Source organism: Chlorocebus sabaeus, chromosome 12 (genome assembly GCF_047675955.1).
Source record: "Chlorocebus sabaeus isolate Y175 chromosome 12, mChlSab1.0.hap1, whole genome shotgun sequence".
Taxonomy (NCBI): Eukaryota; Metazoa; Chordata; class Mammalia; order Primates; family Cercopithecidae; genus Chlorocebus; species Chlorocebus sabaeus.
The window spans coordinates 105,538,916-105,558,490 of record NC_132915.1 but is presented as its reverse complement, the minus strand read 5'-3'; the positions used below and the strand labels follow the sequence as shown (position 1 = coordinate 105,558,490).

The window sequence follows — 19,575 nt, the reverse complement described above, 5'->3', positions numbered from 1 at the left end:
GAGCCACTGCACCTGACCATAAATTATCTTTAAAGAGCTCACATGAATCATCAGATGAACCTGACAGTTAATAAAAAAAGGTGAATATAAATTGGTTAATCAACACATGGAGAAAAAGTACAGCTGTAATAAGAGTAAATATAAATAAACAGGAATACCTTTTTTGCCTTTCACTTTAGGATTTTTTTTTTTGAAAAGAAAATATCCCATAGTGGCTAGGACATGATAACGTGCCCACTATTCCTGCATATTTCTGATAAGAATATAAATCCACACAACTCACCTAGAAAGGAATTTAAAAATATCTACCAATATTCTCAAAAGCATTCATATCCTTTGAACCAGAAACTGCAATTCTGAAAACCATCATAAAGAACAGGACTATATGAAGAGAGTTCTATGAGTAAAGAAGTCCACTGCAGCAATATTCATAACCACACAGAAATGGAAATGTGTCTCCTTCAGGGGAAAGGTTGAGGAAATTATAGTATCTGCTTCATGGATATATGATAGGTATGACACGGGCTAAAAAGTAATCAGGCATGCATATACAATTATAAGCATGATTGAATTTTACAAATCAAACGTTCTAGAATTATGAAACAAGCTTAAAAGAAAACATAAATTACTAAAATTCTAACACTGGGAACAAGGAGAAATGACTGTTGTTTTTCCATCTGCTTCAGATTTTCCACATTTTTCTTGAACGTTTATGCATTTTTATGTAACTTCCAAAATACAATGCTAAGACGACAACAGATCATGTTTTACTTTCACTTTTACTTAAGAACAAAAAAAGCTTCTACAAAGCAGGTAGCGAAAACTGAAAGCCAGTTTCCACCTTACGGTTTACCTTGTGTCTTCTGAGTCTGGTTGCCTGCTGAAACAGGGTTAACATTAGGCTCCTGGCTCTGACCAAGGACTTTCTCATCCCTGCTGAAGACGATCTTTGGTAACTGGGTACCAGCTTCTGGTGGAGACTTTATTCTTACCCTACATTCAAATAAGACAGAAGGAAAAAAGGTCAAAGCAGTGCCCCTGGCCACTGAGCATGCTGCATGCAGGCCCTGTGCCAAGCTCATGCAGTCCTTATGATGTTCTACAATGTAGATTCTATTACCCACATTCTACAGATACCGAAACCGAGGCTCAGAAAAGTCAAATAACTTGCCCAAGGGCACCAAGCTAGGAAGTAGCTGGACGAGGATCCAGGCAGTCTCTCTTAAACCTAAGATCTTAGCAACCACACAATTCTGAGGTACATCTTTTTCCTTAAGTATCGTGAAAATGCTCAGCAAATTGGTGCACAAGGGAAACAGACAAAACGTAAAGCATCAGTAAGACTTTAGAGTGAAATCCAGGCCAGGCGTGGTGGCTCACATCTATAATCTCAGCACTTTGGGAGGCTCACGCGGGTCACTTGAGGTCAGGAGTTCAAGAACAGCCTGGCCAACATGGCGAAACCCTGTCTCTACTAAAATTACAAAAAAAAATTGGCCAGGCCTGTTGGCACGCGCCTGTAATCCTGGCTACTTGGAGGCTAAGGCAGGAGAATCGCTTGAACCTGGGAGGTGGAGGATGCAATGAGCCAAGATCATGCCACTGCACTTTAGCCTGGGCCACAGAGTGAGATCCTGTCTCAAAAAATAAATAAAGTGAAATCCAGGGAAGCAAAAGAGGGCAGTGGCAATGTTAGCTGCCTGTCTAATATCCATTTCCACCCTCCCGCCTTCTCATGAGACCCACTTTTGTTTACCCCATCCCACCCAGGAGGGGCCAGTGACAGTTCCCATGCCTGAGTGGATGCCCAACCTAAGCTGGCACATTTAAGCACTTCTCATTCTAACTGGGGGAGGAGTCTGCTCTCTGTCCCTTGGCTGGATATGAATGACAGAGCAGAGCCACCTTGTGATGGCTGGGAAACCTGCCTGAGGAAGAAGCTAACACCCAGGATGACAGAGCAGAGAGATGAAATGCACCAGAGTCCCTAACATCAGTAAGCCACTGCAGGCCTGTCTCTCGCCTGCCCCACTGAACATAGGTGAGGTAATCAATATCTTCACTATTCATGCCAGAGTCTAAGTCAAATCTTTTGTTGCTTGCTGCCAAAAGTAGCCTAACTAATACAGGAGACTGTCAGATCAATTTTATTAAACGAAAACAGAGGTTATCACAGAGAATATTTTAAAAGTTAGGGTCTACGATGGTTTTATGACAAAGCAATTTTTTTTTTTTTTAGAAGCTTATTCATTCGTCTTCTTACCTCCAATCTTGTTCATCTCAAATCCATCCTCTTCTGGGCTGCCAGGAGTCTACTTTACAGGCAAGTCTGAGCACGATTCCTACCTTAAAGGCTCCCTCAGCAATTACAAAGTAGGCAGGTGGAAGTATGCTGAACTTGAAAACACACAGTCTGGCCGGGCACGGTGGCTCACGCCTGTAATCCCAGCACTTTGGGAGGCCGAGGCGGTCGGATCACGAGGTCAGGAGATCAAGATCATCCTGGCAAACATGGTGAAAACCCGTCTCTACTAAAAACACACAAAAAAATTAGCCGGGCGCGGTGGCGGACACCTGTAGTCCCAGCTACTCTGGAGGCTGAGGCAGGAGAATGGCGTGAACCCGGAAGGCGGAGCTTGCAGTGAGATGGGATCACGCCACTGCACTCCAGCCTGGGCGACAGAGCGAGACTCCGTCTCAAAAAAAAAAAAAAACACCAAAACACAAAGTCTGATAATTCATCAAAATTCAACATTTTTAAAGAGGCTGAATTGCCAGAAATCCTCACCAACGATCTCATGAGGCAGATACCATCATCATGAAGTAGGTAAGGACACTGAGGCCCGGAGTCACAGGGCTGATGAGTGGCAGAAGCCATTATTTGGACCCAGTCTTGTTTCCACTCTGCCTTTGCATAGACTATGCCCTCTGCCTAGAATGCTTTTCTTATTCATCTGGTAAAAGGCTACTCACTAGAAAGCTGCTTGGGCCAACATTTTTCTGAAGCCTCTCCTTCCTTTCTACAATTCATGAGTTCTTCCCTTCCACTTCTGTTTGGCTGTGATCACGTGTACTGCCGTTCTGCCTCTCCCATCAAGGACAGGCCCTCTGTCTCCCTAGCCTTGTCTTGAATCTCTGGCACTCAGCACAGTCTTTGGCACATGGCAGACACCCAAGGAATGTTAGCATACTACTAAATTCTTCCTGATTCTACTCTAGGACTGAACTGAAGGAACTTTAGAATTACTTACTCACTTCTGGAGATGTCTAGGATTAGAAGGGTAACAGAGACAGACTGTTTCTTTAAAATACAGTAATTCACATCTTCATCCTGAGAAAGGAAGACCCAATTGTACATCTTATTCATTCACACTAGAACAAGAACAGAAAGTGTTCAGGAACATAGCAAATGAGTGGCTCAAACTCCATTCAAAGTAGTAAACCAGTGGGCGCAGTGGCTCACGCCTGTAATCCCAGCACTCTGGGAGGCCGAGGCGGGTGGATCACGAGGTAAGGAGATCAAGACCATCCTGGCCAACATGGTGAAACCCCATCTCTGCTAAAAATACAAAAATTAGCCAGGTATGGTGGCAGGTGCCTGTAATCCCAGCTACTTAGGAGCATGAGGCAGGAAAATCACCTGAACCAGGAAAGCGGAGGTTGCAGTGAGCCGAGATCGCACCATTGCACTCCAGTCTCGGCAACAAGAGTGAGACTCTATCTAAAAAAAAAAAAAAAGAGTAAACCAATTGTGGGTTCTCAAAAATGCTTGGAAGTCAAAGAAGCCACTGCCTCAAGAAAATGATGCCGTGGCCAGGTGTGGTGGTTCACGCCTGCAATCCTAGCACTTTGGGAGGCCGTGGTGGATGGATCACTTGAGTCCAGGAGTTCGAGACACGGCCAACAAAATGTGAAACCCTGTCTCTATTAAGAATACAAAAATTAGGCAGGCGTGGTGGCACATGCTGGTAGTCCCAGCTACTCAGGGAACTGAGGCAGGAGGATCGCTTAAGCCTGGGAGGTCAAGGTTGCAGTGAGCTATGATTGTGTCACTGTACTCCAAAAAGAAAATGAAAATGGCACTGCAAGAAGTAGGGTGTTCCCGTTCAATAGCCTGGGCTCAAGTGAAGAGATGAATCAGGTCACACATTTAATACTCACCAGGTAAGAAGAAAAGCCATCATTCTTTGTACGGTCTAGGCTAAATCCAATCTAATGGGGAGTAAAAAGAGTAGAAGTAAATATCTACACAATTGTCCATACTTTTCTTACTCAAAAAGCAGAAAAAGTGGTACTTCTAACGTGGATTCCTCTCAGTTTTCTTAGCATTCATTTTGTAAAGAGGCAAAGTAAAATCACTCAAGTAAAGTCACTAATTAGTAGAATTATTACAGAATTACATTTTAAGTGTTAAAAGAAATTATTTGATGCCTGATATATAACTTGCTACTCACAAGCTTAATTATCTCCATATTCTTGTATTTTATATTTAAGCATTGAGGTTGGAAGGTGACTCTCACCTAAGCTAAAAGAGTAAACCCCTGGGCTGGGCACGGTGGCTCACACCTGTAACACCAGCACTTTGTGAGGCCGAGTGCGGGTGGATCACGAGGTCAGGAGTTCAAGACTAGCGTGGCCAAGATGGTGAAACCCCGTCTCTACTAAAAATACAAAAATTAGTCGGTCATGGTGGTGGGCACCTGTAATCCCAGCTACTTGGGAGGCTGAGGCACAGAACTGCTTGAACTCGGGAGGCAGAGGTTGCAGTGAGCTGAGATTGCACCACTGCACTCCAGCCTGGGTGACAGAGCAAGGCTCAGTCTCAAAAAAAAAAAAAAAAAGATAAAAAAAAGAGTAAACCCCTGGATCTCATTAACAGGTACTTACAGTCACATCCTTGTCTTCAGGCTCATTCAATGAGAGGCTACTGACATTCACCACCATGTACCCATCCTTGAAGAAGCCAAAGGTGTTCAGATGAACTTTATGCCTCACATCATCCTAAAGAAATTTGTAGTGGTGGAATTAGTTATATGGAAAAGTGCTTTTGATTATTTAACCTATTCATTTGCTTTAAAAACTGTGATATCATGCTGGGCGCGGTGGCTCAAGCCTGTAATCCCAGCACTTTGGGAGACTGAGGTGGGTGGATCACCTGAGGTCAGGAGTTTGGGACCACACTGGCCAACATGGTGAAACCCTGTCTCTACTAAAAATACAAAAAGTTAGCCAGGCATAGTGGCGGGCATCTGTAATCCCAGCTACTTGGGAGGCTGAGCCAGGAGAATTGCTTGAACCTGGGAGGTGGAGGTTGCAGTGAGCCGAGATTATACCACTGCAATCCAGCTTAAGCAACAGAGCAAGACTCTGTCTCAGAAAAAAAAAAAAAAAAAGAAAGAAAAGAAAAACTATGATATCTCATTTCCTGCTAGCCAGCCAATGTTTCCATATGCTCAGTAACATACACAGCTGTGGTAACATGTCTTTCTCCAAAAACTGAAGACAACTCATCGGAAATCCAAAAGATATCAACAGTTTCTGCAGAAGGAAGTATTCAATGGATTCAAATTCACTCCAATGCATTGGGATGGGTTCTAGGAGCAAACTCAGTGGTTGGCTGAAATGTGAATTCCAGGGCAGGAGGAACCATGTTTTCGTCATCCCCATATCCTTCCTGATAGTACAATGCCTGGCATCTAGTAGGCACTCAAAACATGCTCGGGGGTGGGAAGGAAGAAAAGGAGTGGCTGAAGTTGTTCCAAGAATACACTCATTTATATAAATCCTCTTATTAATTTGTGTGTACCTGGCTCCTCCCACTGGCAGGATAAATAATGAAGCTAAGCTATAATTCCATTATTTAAAAAGGTGAATTTTCACCTAAAAATGATACAGTAGATGATGGGTTTTCAGGAAACAAAGGCTTATGCAAGAGGAATCCCAGGAATAGGAAATTAGTGACATGGAGACAGAGGCTTTTGGATACAGGATAATCCTAAGGTTTGGTGAGACTGAATCACATGGACAGACGCCTACCCCACCTGCTTGATGCTGTCTCAACATCGTGACTCCAATCTCAACTAAGTCAGTACACTGCAGGGCCAATAGAACAATGGTGTCAGTGAACACTTCTAAAACAGGGCTTCCACAAACACACTTTACGCTATGCAACAACCGAGCTTTATATTGAGATTTGGCTAAATTGCAACACCTTCCATAAGTTTGCAGTTTGATTCTTTGTGTGAAGGGTAACTTTTTATTTCCAATTTGGGGTTTCCTGGACATCACGGGTAGTCCAATGGCAAACACCAAAGGCCTGTGAGGATGGGCTGTGGAGCAGGTCTTCGGCAGAAACGGCATAAACCAAACCCTCCCCCACAGAACTACACCACACTGTACTATCACCAGCAGGATGTCCTTTCCTGCCCACTCTTGCATTCAAGGAACACAGCTTTTTGACAGTCCTAGATTATGGGCTGAGAAGCAGAGGGACACAGTTCCAACTCACCTCCCTGCTCAGGCCTAAGGCTACGGTCCCTGTTTCCCCTCAACATCTGTTAAAAACCCAGGACTCGGCCGGGAGCGGTGGCTCACACCTGTAATCCCAGCACTCTGGGAGGCCGAGGCAGGCGGATCACTTGAGGTCAGGGGTTCAAGACCAGCCTGGCCAAAATGGTGAAACCCTGTCTCTACTAAAAATACAAAAAAAACTAGCTGGGCGTGGTGGCATATGCCTGTAATCCCAGCTACTCAGGAGGCTGAGGCAGGAGAATCGCTTGAGCCCAGGAAGCAGAGGTTGCAGCGAGCCAAGATCATGCCATGGCACTCCAGCCTGGGTGACAGAGTGAGACTCTGTCTCAAAAATAAATAAATAAATAAATAAATAAATAAATAACGAAAACGAACAAAAACCCAGGACTCTGGGCTTCAAGTTTCTGCAACGCCACAGGGCAGCCCTGGCTTCCCTGTTCTTTGCCCACTGGAGTTTCAGCTCCTTCCCTTTTTTGGGCCCCTGGGAATTTCCCTTATTTTCTTAGGAGCTTGGCTATGTGGTGAAAACATGTTTGCTGGATTTCCACTTCCTGGTGGGCTGGAGTGGCTTGCAGCAAACCAACATTCTCACAGAGAACAATCAGAAAAGCCAGATAAGATAACAGAGGTCATCTCCTGGAATCTACAAGAGCGGGTCAATGGTAAAAGCCAGAAAAGCTAAGGCTCCCAGCCTTTCTTGGAATTCTCTGAGAGAATTAAATCCACTGAAAATATCTTCACTATCTATTTTCTCAATTATCTCAAGGACAGTATATGATGACCACCATCCTAGAGGCACATAAGAAATTAACTCAACTACCTAAATGGATGCCTTAGCACATTAGGGTTTCATTCTCTAGCAGAATCCTCAGTGGAGCAGGACTGCAGAGGGAGAGGATGAGGGAAAATGAACACACAGTTCCTGCCACATAAAACGACGTATGTGAATCACAGTCATATTCATGTAAAACAAACTGGAATGCAGGGGGAAATCATCTGTGGTGACGGAGGTGAAGACAGTGACGACTCTCAGGAGAAAGGGGCTTTCCTGGGACTTGAGGGAAGGTGAGGCTTAGGCACGGTGCTTCTGGAGGGGCTTGGAAATGGTTCTGCCTCATTTCCTGCAGGCTGCATGAGTGTGTCTACATTCTGGAAATGCACTGAGTTGTTTATAATGAGTACTTTTTAGCCATATATATTACACTTCAATAAAGTTTAAATTTTAAAAGTATGTTTTTTCTAACTGATCCAGTATGAAGCTGCTTTGTAGCAGAATGGAAACCTGCTAAGCATTACGTTTATACTTAGTCCACCACAACACAGGTTTTCTAGTTGTTTTTTTTTTTTTCCAGAAAATGTTTCAATTGCAACCTGATAACAGTTTTTCCCCCACATAAATAGTACATTCCTTTACTTTTTTTTTTAACCTTTGCATCATCATTTCATTTGATGATACAATGCCATGAAAAACAGGTTTTTGAAGACTATTTTAAACAACAATAACAGCATCGGCCAGGCATGGTGGCTCATGGCAGTAATCCCAGTACTTTGGGAAGCCAAGGCAGGCGGATCACCCTGAGATCAAGAGTTCGAGATCAGCCTGGCCAACATGGTGAAACGCCACCTCTACTAAATACAAAAATTAGCCGGGTGTGGTGGCGCGTGCCTGTAATTCCAGCTACTCGGGAGGCTGAGGCAGAACTGCTTGAACCCAGGAGGCGGAGATTACAGGGAGCCAGGTTGTACCACTGCACTCCAGCCTGGGCAACAAAGTGAGACTCTGTCTCAAAAATAATAATAATAAGGCTGGGTGTAGTGGCTCACGCCTGTAATCCCAGTATTTTGGGAGACTGAGGCGGACGGATCACCTGAGGTCAGGAGTTCAAGATCAGCCTGGCCAACATGGTGAAACCCCATCTCTACTAAAAATACAAAAATTAGCCGGGCATGGTGGCGGGCGCCTGTAATCCCAGCACTCTGGGGGTCAAGGTGGGCGGATCACTTGAGGTCTGGAGTTTGAGGCCAGCCTGGCCAACAGGGCGAAATCTCATCTCTACTAAAAATACAAAAAGTAGTCAAGCGTGGTGACACATGCCTATAATCTCAGCAACTTGGGAGGCTGACGCAGGACAATCACTTGAACCTGGGAGGCGGAGTTTATAGTGAGCTGAGATCACGCCACTGCACTCTAGCCTGGGCAACAGAGTAAATAAATAAATAGCCAGGAGTAATAGCAGGTGCCTGTGATGCTAGCTACTCAGGAGGCTAACACAGAAGGATCACTTGAGCCCCACAGTTTGAGACTGGCCTGGGCAACATGGTGAAAACCCATCTCTACCAAAAAAAAAAAAAAAAAAAATGTAGCAGGGTGTGGTGGCACAAGCCTGTGGTCCCAGCTACTCAAGAGGCTGAGGTGGGAGGACAGTTTGGGCCCACAAGGCCAAGGTTGCAGTGAGCCAAGATTGTGCCACTGCACTCCAGCCTGGGAGACAGAGCGAGACTCTGTCTCAATAAATAAATAAATAAATAAATAAATAAATAGGGCACGGTGGCTCATGCCTGTAATCCCAGCACTATGTGAGGCCAAGGTGGGCAGATCCCCTAAGATCAGTTCGAGACCAGCCTGGCCAACATGACACCCCATCTCTACTAAAAATACAAACATTTGCCGGATGTGGTGGTGTATGCCTGCAGTCCCAGCTACTAGAGAGGCTGAGGCAGGAGAATCGCTTGAACCCGGGAGGTAGAGGTGGCAGTGAGCCGAGATTGTACCACTGCACTCCAGCCTGGGTGACAGAGTGAGACTCTGTCTCAAAAAATAAATAAAATAAAAAGCAAGCAAGCAAGCACTGTTGCCAATAATATCTGCAGGACCTTCACCTAACCTGTTCCCCACTTCCATTTTAAGCTATCGTGTCATGTCAAATAAGGTATGTATGGAAGTGACTTTGCAAACTATACCTCACTATAAAAATCATAGAGACGTAGATATCTTGAGACTGGAAGAAAGTACAAGCGAGGAGGATGTGACAAAGCAGCATAAGCACAACAATACCAGATGCAAGCAATGGAGATTCATCTACCGTCTCCACCTCCACCCTACCATTTCTATTAGCACTGACACAGGCAATGGAGATTCAGCTACCGTCTCCACCTCCACTCTACCATTTCCATTAGCACTGACACAGGCAATGGAGGTTCAGCTATATTCTCAATCTCTACCCTACCATTTCCGTTAGCACTGACACCACAGTAAAGGCTGCCTGTTTCATCAAGGATTTCAGAGACTGCAAGCACTTAATCTTGTCTCCAGTACTACACTAAGAGCTTCATATATACACCTCAAGTTCTTACAACTCTGAGGGAAGTAGCCTCAAACATGTGCATTTGGTAGACGAGGAAACAGAGGCTCAGAGTTAAAACTTGCGTAAAATCATAAGGCTAGTAGACGGCAGGGCCAGTAATCTAACTCAGAATTAAGTCCCAAATCTATTCTTTTAACTACCACATACTTTTTACAACCAAATAAAAAGTGTATCAAAGGGCTGGGCGTGGTAATCCCAGCACTTCGGGAGGCTGAGGCAGGCAGATCACTTGAGCTGAGGAGTTTGAGAACAGCCTGGCAACATGGTGAAACCCCATCTCTGCCAAAAATACGAAAAATTAGCTGGGAGTGGCAGTGTTCACTTGTGGTCCCAGCTACTCAGAAGGCTGAGGATCACTTGAACCCACCCAGGAGGCGGAGGCTGCAGTGAGCCGAGATTGCGCCACAGCACTCCAGTCTGGGTGACAAAGCAAAACCCCATCGCAAAAAAAAAAAAAAAGGATATACTATTTTGATGTATTTGCTCTTTACTTCCTCACTTTAAAACTAGTTGTTTTTTACTGACAATTCTGTTATTTTAACTAAATGTCAGAACTTCTGCAACGACTTCATATTAAACTGCTTTCAGTCATAAAAAAAAATACACCAATGATACCTCAATTTAGTTTTTCTTATAAACTGAATTTTAGAAAGTAAGAAATACAGTAACACTTAACTGAGCTAGCTTCGGCTTGCCAACTGGTGGTCTACAGACTGTACTAACCCACACCATGTTATATATGGCCAACACAGTGTCATATTTTACTTTTGTTTTAAATTTGAATTAGTTGCCAATGGATTCCGCATAAAAACATGAATTTCCAGCTTTTCTTATTTAAAAAAAGAGAAAAAAAAAAAAAGCCACAAGATCCAGCGCTTGTAGGCCACGTTCCAGTACAATAAGAACTCATTGGAGCAAGGAGCAGGGGCCGCTGTGGCAGGAGCCTGTGCTCCTCCGCTACCCCTCTCCGCTACCCCTCCCGCTAAAGACTCACTGAGCCAGCTGACGTACAAAACCAAGCTGGCTTCTCACCGCATCTTGAGTTTGTGACCACTGATCAAAACAAAAATCAGATCCAAAAGGTAAGCAATTTCTTTACTAATACAGAAAAAAGAAAACAAGAATAAGACTACCAATCATGGCTGGGCTTGATGGCTCACATCTGTATTCCCAGCACTTTGGGGGACTGAGGCGGAAGGATCACTTGAAGTCAGGAGTTTCAGCCTGGCCAATATGGTGAAACCCCATCTCTACTGAAAATACAAAAATTAGCCAGGCGTGGTGGCACCCGTTGTAATCCCAAATACTTGGGAGGCTGGAGCAGGAGGATCACTTGAACTTGGGAGATAAAGGTTGCAGTGAGCCAAGATCAGACCACTGCACTCCAGTCTGGATGACAGAGTGCAAGTCTCAAAAAAAAAAAAAAAAAAAAAAAGGTGGGAGGCGGGAGAGCTACCAGTCATTAGCTGCCTTCTATTAGTGGTAGAAGAAATTAACCTAAGAAGTTTAATATTATAATTCTTGGCTCATTGCACATACATAGCAATTCACAAATGGAATGGGGTCAAATTCACTCATATAACCAAAATCCACCAGCTAAGCACATGAAGTGAGAGAAGAACTACACAGAAGACTGAGGTGCTGGCAAACGGGCTATCCTCTCAAACAGTCACTGAGGGCTTGAGGCACCCACCGGAAGCTTACCCAGTGCAGGTAAAATGGAAGGTGCGCTAACCTGGGTTCAAATTCTGACTCCTCCACTTATTTAACCAGAGCTCCATTTTCTTAATTTATAAAGCAGGGATAATAACATTTATCTCAAGGGGCTGCTATGAGGAGTCAATGAATACAACGCATCAAATATTTAGCACAGTCTCTGACTTATCACAGAGCTTTAATAACAAGCAGCTATTTCTATCACTTAAATTTTGGATTCTATAGGACACTTCATTTTCCCCAAATGAGCTCAAAGCAGTTATCATTAGCTCAGTAGTCTCAACCTTTCTGCGTACACAGCACGGTCTCATTATACTAGAACTCTCTCTGCATACTTAAGAGGGAAGAAAGATTTAAAAGGACATGTCAACACCATCCCCCTCAGTGTCACACTCTCCCAGTTCTCCTCTTGTCCTTCCATCCAAGTCAGCTTGAGTAAGCTGCTGGCTGCCATAACCAAGCTCTTTCCTACACTCCCAAGACAAAGGTGCTGGGCTTGACCACACACTGCTATGACAGTACACTGTCTCCTTTTCTACACCACTGGGTCCATATGGCCAACTAAAAATTCTGGACAGACATGGCTAACCTATGGAGGGACACATGCCCAGTTGTGGCAAACATTAACTTTTCATACTGATCACAGTTTTGGAGGCATGCCTAGGAAAGGTTTGAGATTTACCAGAACGGAGCAGCTAATAATCAATGGGCCCGAGAAGAGGCACAATCATCACCATCATCATCCTAATCATCATCATCATCATCGTCAATGGGCAATCATAATAATCAATGGGCATGAGATGAGGAAAATCCTCTTTTATTCTTTTTATTTTTATTTTTCTTGAGACAGAGTTTCACTCTTGTTGTCCAGGCTGGAGTGCAGTGGCGCAATTTCAGCTCACTGCAACCTCTGCCTCCCAGGTTCAAGCGACTCTCCTGCCTCAGCCTCCCAAGTAGCTGGGATTACAGACATGCGCCACCACACCTGGCTAATTTTGTATTTTTAGTAGAGATGGGGTTTCACTATGTTGGCCAGGCTGATCTCGAACTTCAGGTGATTCACCCACCTTGGTCTCCCAAAGTGCTGGGATTACAGGCGTGAGCCACCGCACCCAGCCAGGAAAATCCTCTTTTAATTTCCCAAAACTTTCCAGATACTTTTGGATGGGAGTGAATAAATGCATCCCTCCCTACTCAGAATTCAGAAAGCAGTATATAAAGTGAGGCTGCAGCCAATGAATTAGGAAAGATCCACTGCATAAAGCTGGTGTAATCAGGTGGGTCCTGATCGACTGGCACCGATTCTGGAGTATTTGTGCAAAGAAAGATTTTACTTACTTACAAACATCACCGTTTTTTTTTTTTTTTTTTTTTTGAGACGGAGTCTCACTCTGTTGCCCAGGCTAGAGTGCAGTGGCGCGATCTCAGCTCACTGCAAGCTCCGCCTCCCGGGTTCACACCATTCTCCTGCCTCAGCCTCTCGAGTAGCTGGGACTACAGGTGCCCGCCACCACGCCCGGCTAATTTTTTGTATTTTTAATAGAGACGGGGTTTCACCATGTTTGCCAGGATGGTCTCGATCTCCTGACCTCGTGATCCGCCCACCTCGGCCTCCCAAAGTGCTGGGATTACACGCATGAGCCACACACGCATGAGCCACCGCGCCCGGCCACATCACTGTTTTTTTTTGTTTGGTTGGTTTTTTTTGTTGTTGTTTTTTGTTTTTTTGAGACAGGGTCTCACTCTGTCGCCCAGGCTGGAGGGCAGGCGCACCATCTTGGCTCACTGAAACCTCCACCTCCTGGGTTCAAGTGATTCTCCTGCCTCAGCCTCCCAAGTAGCTGGGACTACGGGCACCTGACACCACCTTGGGCTAATATTTGTATTTTTTGGTAGAGATGGGGTTTCACCATACTGGCCAGGCTGGTCTTTAACTTTTGACATCAAGTGATCTGCCCATTGTGGCCTCCCTAAGTGCTGGGATTACTGGCATGAGCCACCGCGCCAGGCCTACAGACATCACTTAATGGTTTATTTATTTATTATTATTATTATTATTATTATTGTTTTGAGATGGAGTTTCACTCTTGTTGTCCAGGCTGGAGTGCAATGGGCGATCTCGGCTCACTGTAACCTCTGCCTCCTGGGTTCAAGTGAATCTCCTGCCTCAGCCTCCTGAGAAGCTGGGATCCACGCCTAGCTAATTATTTGTATTTTTAGTAGAGATGGGGTTTCACCATGTCAGCCAGGCTGGTCTCAAACTCCAGACCTCAGGTGATTGCCCACCTCAGCCTCCCAAAGTGCTGGGATTATAGACGTGAGCCACCGTGCCTGGCTGCAAACATCACTTAATGGCTAAATATGTTCTCTGAAAGTTATTACTCAAAAATAAAGTAACAACACGTTTCTGTGAAGGTAGAGCTTTGGGGTGAGACTATTGGTATATATTGCATTCGCTTCCTAAGGCTGCTGTAATCAACCACAGAAGTTTGTTCTCTCACAGTTCTGGAGGCTACAAGTCCAAAATCAAGGCATCAGCAGGACCACAGTCCCTTTAAAGGCTCTGGGGAAGAATAGTTCCTTGCCTCCTTCAAGCTGCTGGTGACTACCAGGATTCTTAACATTCTTGGTTTGTAGCCACCTCACTCCAGGCTCTGCCTCCACCATGACATGGCCTTCTTCCCTCTGCATATGTCTCTGCGCCCTCTCCTCTTTTTATAATGGCACCTGGCACACTGAAAATACGGCCCACCCTAACCCCATATGACCTAATGTTTACTGCAAAGACCCCACTCCAAATAAGGTTACATTCTGAGGTTCCAAGCAGACATGAACTTGGGGGGACACTTAAGCCAACACAAACAAATCCATCCTCTTGCTCATTTACACTGAAATGTTCTAGTGCTTAATTACGTGACCCATATTTTTGTTACTCTGCAACTAAACAGATGCAGAAAGGGATAAAGAAAACTTACTTTATAGTTCAGATATAATTTACTGACGCCTACTTTTTTTCTATTAGTTACAAAAAGAATAAACCCTGGCTGGGCGCAGTGGCTCACGTCTGCAATCCCAACACTCTGGGAGGCCGAGGTGGATGGATAACCTGAGGTCAGGAGTTCGAGACCAGTATGGCCAACATGATGAAAGCCTATCTCTACCAAAAATAAAAAAATTAGCTGGGCATGGTGGCGCACACCTGTAGTCCCAGCTACTTGGGAGGCTGAGGCAAGAGATTCTCTTGAATCTGCGAGACAGAGGTTGCAGTGAGCCGAGATTGTGCCACTGCATTCCAGCCTCGGTGACACAGCAAGACTCTTCAAAAAAAAAAAAAAAAAAGAATAAATTCCAGGAAGAAAAAAATCTATACAGCAGTAGTAAAGGGAGGCAATAAAAAGGAGAAAGAAAAAAAAAAAAGACAAAGCAATCACTGGAATTTTCCAGGGCTGTTTTATCAAATATTTTATTATACTACCCTGGTATTTTCAGAAGGAAGCACACTGGCATACACGCCACCAAACAGCAGTCACTAAAAAAGGTATGTTCGATGCAGAGTATGGAAACTTAAAAAAACAAGAAAAACAAATAATAGGCAAAAATAATTAAAAACTCAAAAATGTTTTAAATAATTAAAAAAGCATTTTATAGCTGGATGCGGAGGCTCACGCCTGCAATCCCAGCACTTTGGGAGGCCGAGGTGGGCAGATCATGAGGCCAGGAGATCGAGACCATCCTGGTTAATACAGTGAAACCCTGTCTCTACTAAAAAATCCAAAAAATTAGCCAGGCGTGGTGGCAGGTGCCTGTAGTCCCAGCTACTGGGGAGGCTGAGGCAGGAGAATTGCTTGAACCCAGGAAGCGGAGGTTGCAGTTTGCTGAGATCGCGCCATTGCACTCCAGCCTGGGGGACAGGGTGAGACTTCGTGACCCCCCCGCAAAAAAAAAAAAAAAAAAAAAAAAAACATATTAACTGATCACGCTGGGCGTGGTGGCTCACGCCTGTAATCCTATCACTTTGGGAGGCCAAGGCAGGTAAATCACCTGAGGTCAGGAGTTCGAGACCAGACTGACAAACATGGTGAAACTCTACCTCTACTAAAAATACAAAAAATTAGCAGGGTGTGGTGGCAGGTGCCTGTAATCCCAACTACTCAGGAGGTTGAGGCAGGAGAATCACTTGAACCCGGGAGGCAGAGGTTGCAGTGAGTCAAGATTGTGCCATGGCATTCCAGCCTGGGCAAGAAGGGCAAACTCTATCTCAAAAAAAAAAAAAAAAAAATGCATTAATCAGAATGTAACTGATCACAGTACAAGGATGTGATTTAGATACTGATTTTTCAATCCATTTATGACCAATGAAAATCTGAATCTGATTTGACATTATATGATATTAAGGATATTTTTGTTATAATGGCACTGTAGTCATGTTTTTAAAAGAGCTCTTATTTTTTATAGGTAATACCAAAATATTTATGAATGAAATGATGCAATACCTTTGATTTGCTTTATTTACTTATTTATTTATTTATTTATTTTGAGAGGGGAGGGTCTCACTCTATCACACAGGCTTGAGTGCAGTGGCACAATCTCAGCTCACTGCAACCTCCACCTCCTGCATTAAAGTGATTCTCCTGCCTTAGCCTCCACAGTAGCTGGGGGACTGCAGGTGCCCACCACCGCAGTGACTAATTTTTGTATTTTTAGTAGAGACGGGGTTTCACCATGTTGGCCAGGCTGGTCTCGAACTCCTGACCTCAGGTGATCCACTTGCCTTTGCCTCCCAAAGTGTTGGGATTACAGGCATAAGCCACCACACCCAGCCAATTTTCTTTAAAATAATATAGGAAGACAATGACAAATGCTGATACCAATGAGAAGAAACGGAACTCTCATAAATTGCTGGTGGGATGTAAAATGGTAGAGCCACTTTGGAAAACAGTTGGGCAGTTTCTTAAAAAGTTAAACATAAATAAACCACATGACCCAGCAATTCTACTCCACTCCTGGATATCACCCAAGAGAAATGAAAACATATGGCCCCACAAAGCCTTGCATGTGAACATTTATGGTACCATCATTCATAAAGGCCAAACAGTGGAAACACCCCAAACATCCATCGACTGGTGAACCGCTAAGGAAAAGAAGATACATTCATGCACTGGAAGACCATTAAACAGTAAAAAGGAATGAATTACCGACACATGGTACAAAATGAATGAAGCTCAAAAAAGAAAGAAAGAAAGATGGGCACAAAAGCCTACCTATCGGCTGGGCGCAGTGGCTCACACCAGTAATCCCTGAACTTTGGGAGGCTGAGGCGGGCAGACTGCTTGAGGCCAGGAATTCGAGACCAGCCTGGCCGACACGGCAAAATCCTGTCTCTACTAAAAATACACAAATTAGCTGAGCGTGGTGGCGGGTGCCTGTAATCCCAGCTACTGGGGAGGCTGAGGCAGGAGAACAGCTTGAACCTGGGAGGTAGAGGTTGCAGTGAGCCAAGATAACGCCATTGCACTCCAGCCTGGGCAACAGTCTGAGACTCCGTCTCAGAAAAAAAGCCTACCTATCCTGTGATTCCACTTACATGAAACATCCAGAAATGGCAGGTTAATAGAGACAGAAAGTAATTAGTGGCTTCCTGGGACTAGTGGTGGGAATAGGAATTGATTCTAAACCAACATAAGGGATCTTATGGGGTGACAGAAACGTTCTTTGGCTAGAATGTGGTCATAGCTGTACAACTCAGTAAACTTTCTAACAATCATTGCGTTATACAGTTAAAATGGGTGATCTTATGGTACGTAAATTATACCTCAATAAAGTTGTTCTTAAAAGGCAAGGAGTATTTCCTGCTGACAGGTCTTTAAAAAAATAAACAAAAATAATAAACAGCCAGGAGCGGTGGCCCACGCCTGTAATCCCGGCACTTTGGGAGGTTAAGGCAGGTGGATCACCTGAGGTTAGGAGATCAAGACTAGCCTGATCAACACGGCAAAACCCTCTCTCTACTAAAAATACAAAAATTAGCCAGACGTGATGGCGCATGCCTATAATCCCAGCTACTTGGGAGGTTGAGGCAGAAGAATTGCTTGAACCCGGGAGACGGAGGTTGCTGTGAGCAGAGATCGCACCATTGCACTCCAGCCTGGGTGACAAGAGCAAAACTCCATCTCAAAAAAAATAATAATAATAATAATAACAACAATAATAATAAATAAAAAGGCAAGGAATATAGAGAAAGGTCAAAAGAGATGGAAGGTGAGAAGACTGAGAAAGCCAGAAGAATGGTGGAAAATGTGACATGGAGTAAGAATAAAAATGTAAGAGGACTCATTTCTAATTTTAAAAATAATAAAAAATAAGAACAAGAAATTGATGTATGTGGGGATGAGGCAGAATTAGCCATGTGTTGATGGTTATCGAGGGTGACAGGCAAATGGGAGTTCATCATACTATTCTATCTACTTTAGTACATTGGAAATTCTCCACAATAAAAAGTGTGTTTTGCTTTGTCTTTTTTTTTTTTTTAAGAACTAGGGGCCGGGCGCGGTGGCTCAAGCCTGTAATCCCAGCACTTTGGGAGGCCGAGACGGGCGGATCACGAGGTCAGGAGATCGAGACCATCCTGGCTAACACGGTGAAACCCCGTCTCTACTAAAAACACACACAAAAAAAAACTAGCCGGGCGAGGTGGCGGGCGCCTGTAGTCCCGGCTACTCGGGAGGCTGAGGCAGGAGAATGGCGTAAACCCGGGAGGCGGAGCTTGCAGTGAGCTGAAATCCGGCCACTGCACTCCAGCCCGGGCGACAGAGCAAGACTCCGTCTCAAAAAAAAAAAAAAAAAGAACTAGGGTTTCACTCTGTCCCCCAGGCTGGAATACAGTGACACCATTATAGCTCACTACAGCTTCTGACTCCTGGGCTCAAGGGATCCTGCCACCTCAGCCTCTCTAGTAGCTGCGACTATAGGTATGCACCACCACGTCTGGCTAATTTTGTTGCTGTTGTTGAGATGGGGTCTTTCCTGCCACCCAGGCGGCAGTGTAGTGTCGCCATAATAGCTCACTGCAGCCTCCAAATCTTGGCCTCAAATGAGCCACCCTAAGTGATGGGATTACAGACGTGAGCCACCAGCACCAGCCAGGTTTTAAGAGATCAATACATATACCTGGTGCTCAGTGACCTCTTCATGTTATCCTTGCCATTATGGGTCTCTAATCTGATCAAGTATCCTATTTCACTCAGTCTCAAGCAAAAGAGACAATCTAAAGTTGCTGCTCTGACAGGCTCTCTTCAAATGATTTCCATTTCCTTGGGCAAGAACTCAGAACAAGCTTGCCCAGGATGCCTGCGGCCCAGGACAGCTTTGAATGCGGCCCAACACAAATTTGTGAACTTTTTTTTTTTGAGAAGGAGTCTCACTCTGTCGCCCAGGCTGGAGTGCAGTGGCACGATCTCAGCTCACTGGAAGCTCCGCCTCCCGAGTTCACGCCATTCTCCTGCCTCAGCCTCCCGAGTAGCTGGGACTACGGGGGCCTGTCACCACGCCCAGCTAATTTTTTGTATTTTTAGTAGAGACGGCGTTTCACCGTGTTAGCCAGGATGGTCTCGATCTCTTGACCTAGTAATCCGCCCACCTCGGCCTCCCAAAGTGCTGGGATTACAGGTGTGAGCCATTGTGCCCGGACAAATTTGTGAACTTTCTTAAAACATTATGAGATTATTTCATAATTTTTTTAAGCTTATCAGCTATGGTTACTGTTAGTCTATTTTATATGTGACCCAAAACAATTTTTCATCTTCCAATGTGGCCCTGGGAAGCCAAAAGATTGGACACCCCTGACTTAGGATGTCTATTTTATTTTGTTTATTTATTTTTTTGAGATGGAGTCTTGCTCTGTCACCCAGGCTGGAGTACGGGGATGCAATCTCGGCTCACTGCAACTTCCTCCTCTGGGTTCAAG

The 19,575-nt window shown here is 44.6% G+C and overlaps 1 protein-coding gene across 1 annotated transcript in view; it reads right to left on the bottom strand.

Moving 5' to 3' along the window:
- GPR107 (G protein-coupled receptor 107) overlaps window positions 1–19,575 on the bottom strand; it is an 82,024-nt gene that overhangs the window by 60,028 nt on the left and 2,421 nt on the right. The window contains exons 2-5 of the mRNA XM_008005953.3: window positions 4,888–5,001; window positions 4,162–4,212; window positions 3,252–3,331; window positions 854–993 (exon numbers count right to left, since the gene is read on the bottom strand). Of these exons, the coding sequence (XP_008004144.3) occupies window positions 854–993; window positions 3,252–3,331; window positions 4,162–4,212; window positions 4,888–5,001 (385 nt within the window). The remainder of the gene's footprint in view (window positions 1–853; window positions 994–3,251; window positions 3,332–4,161; window positions 4,213–4,887; window positions 5,002–19,575) is intronic.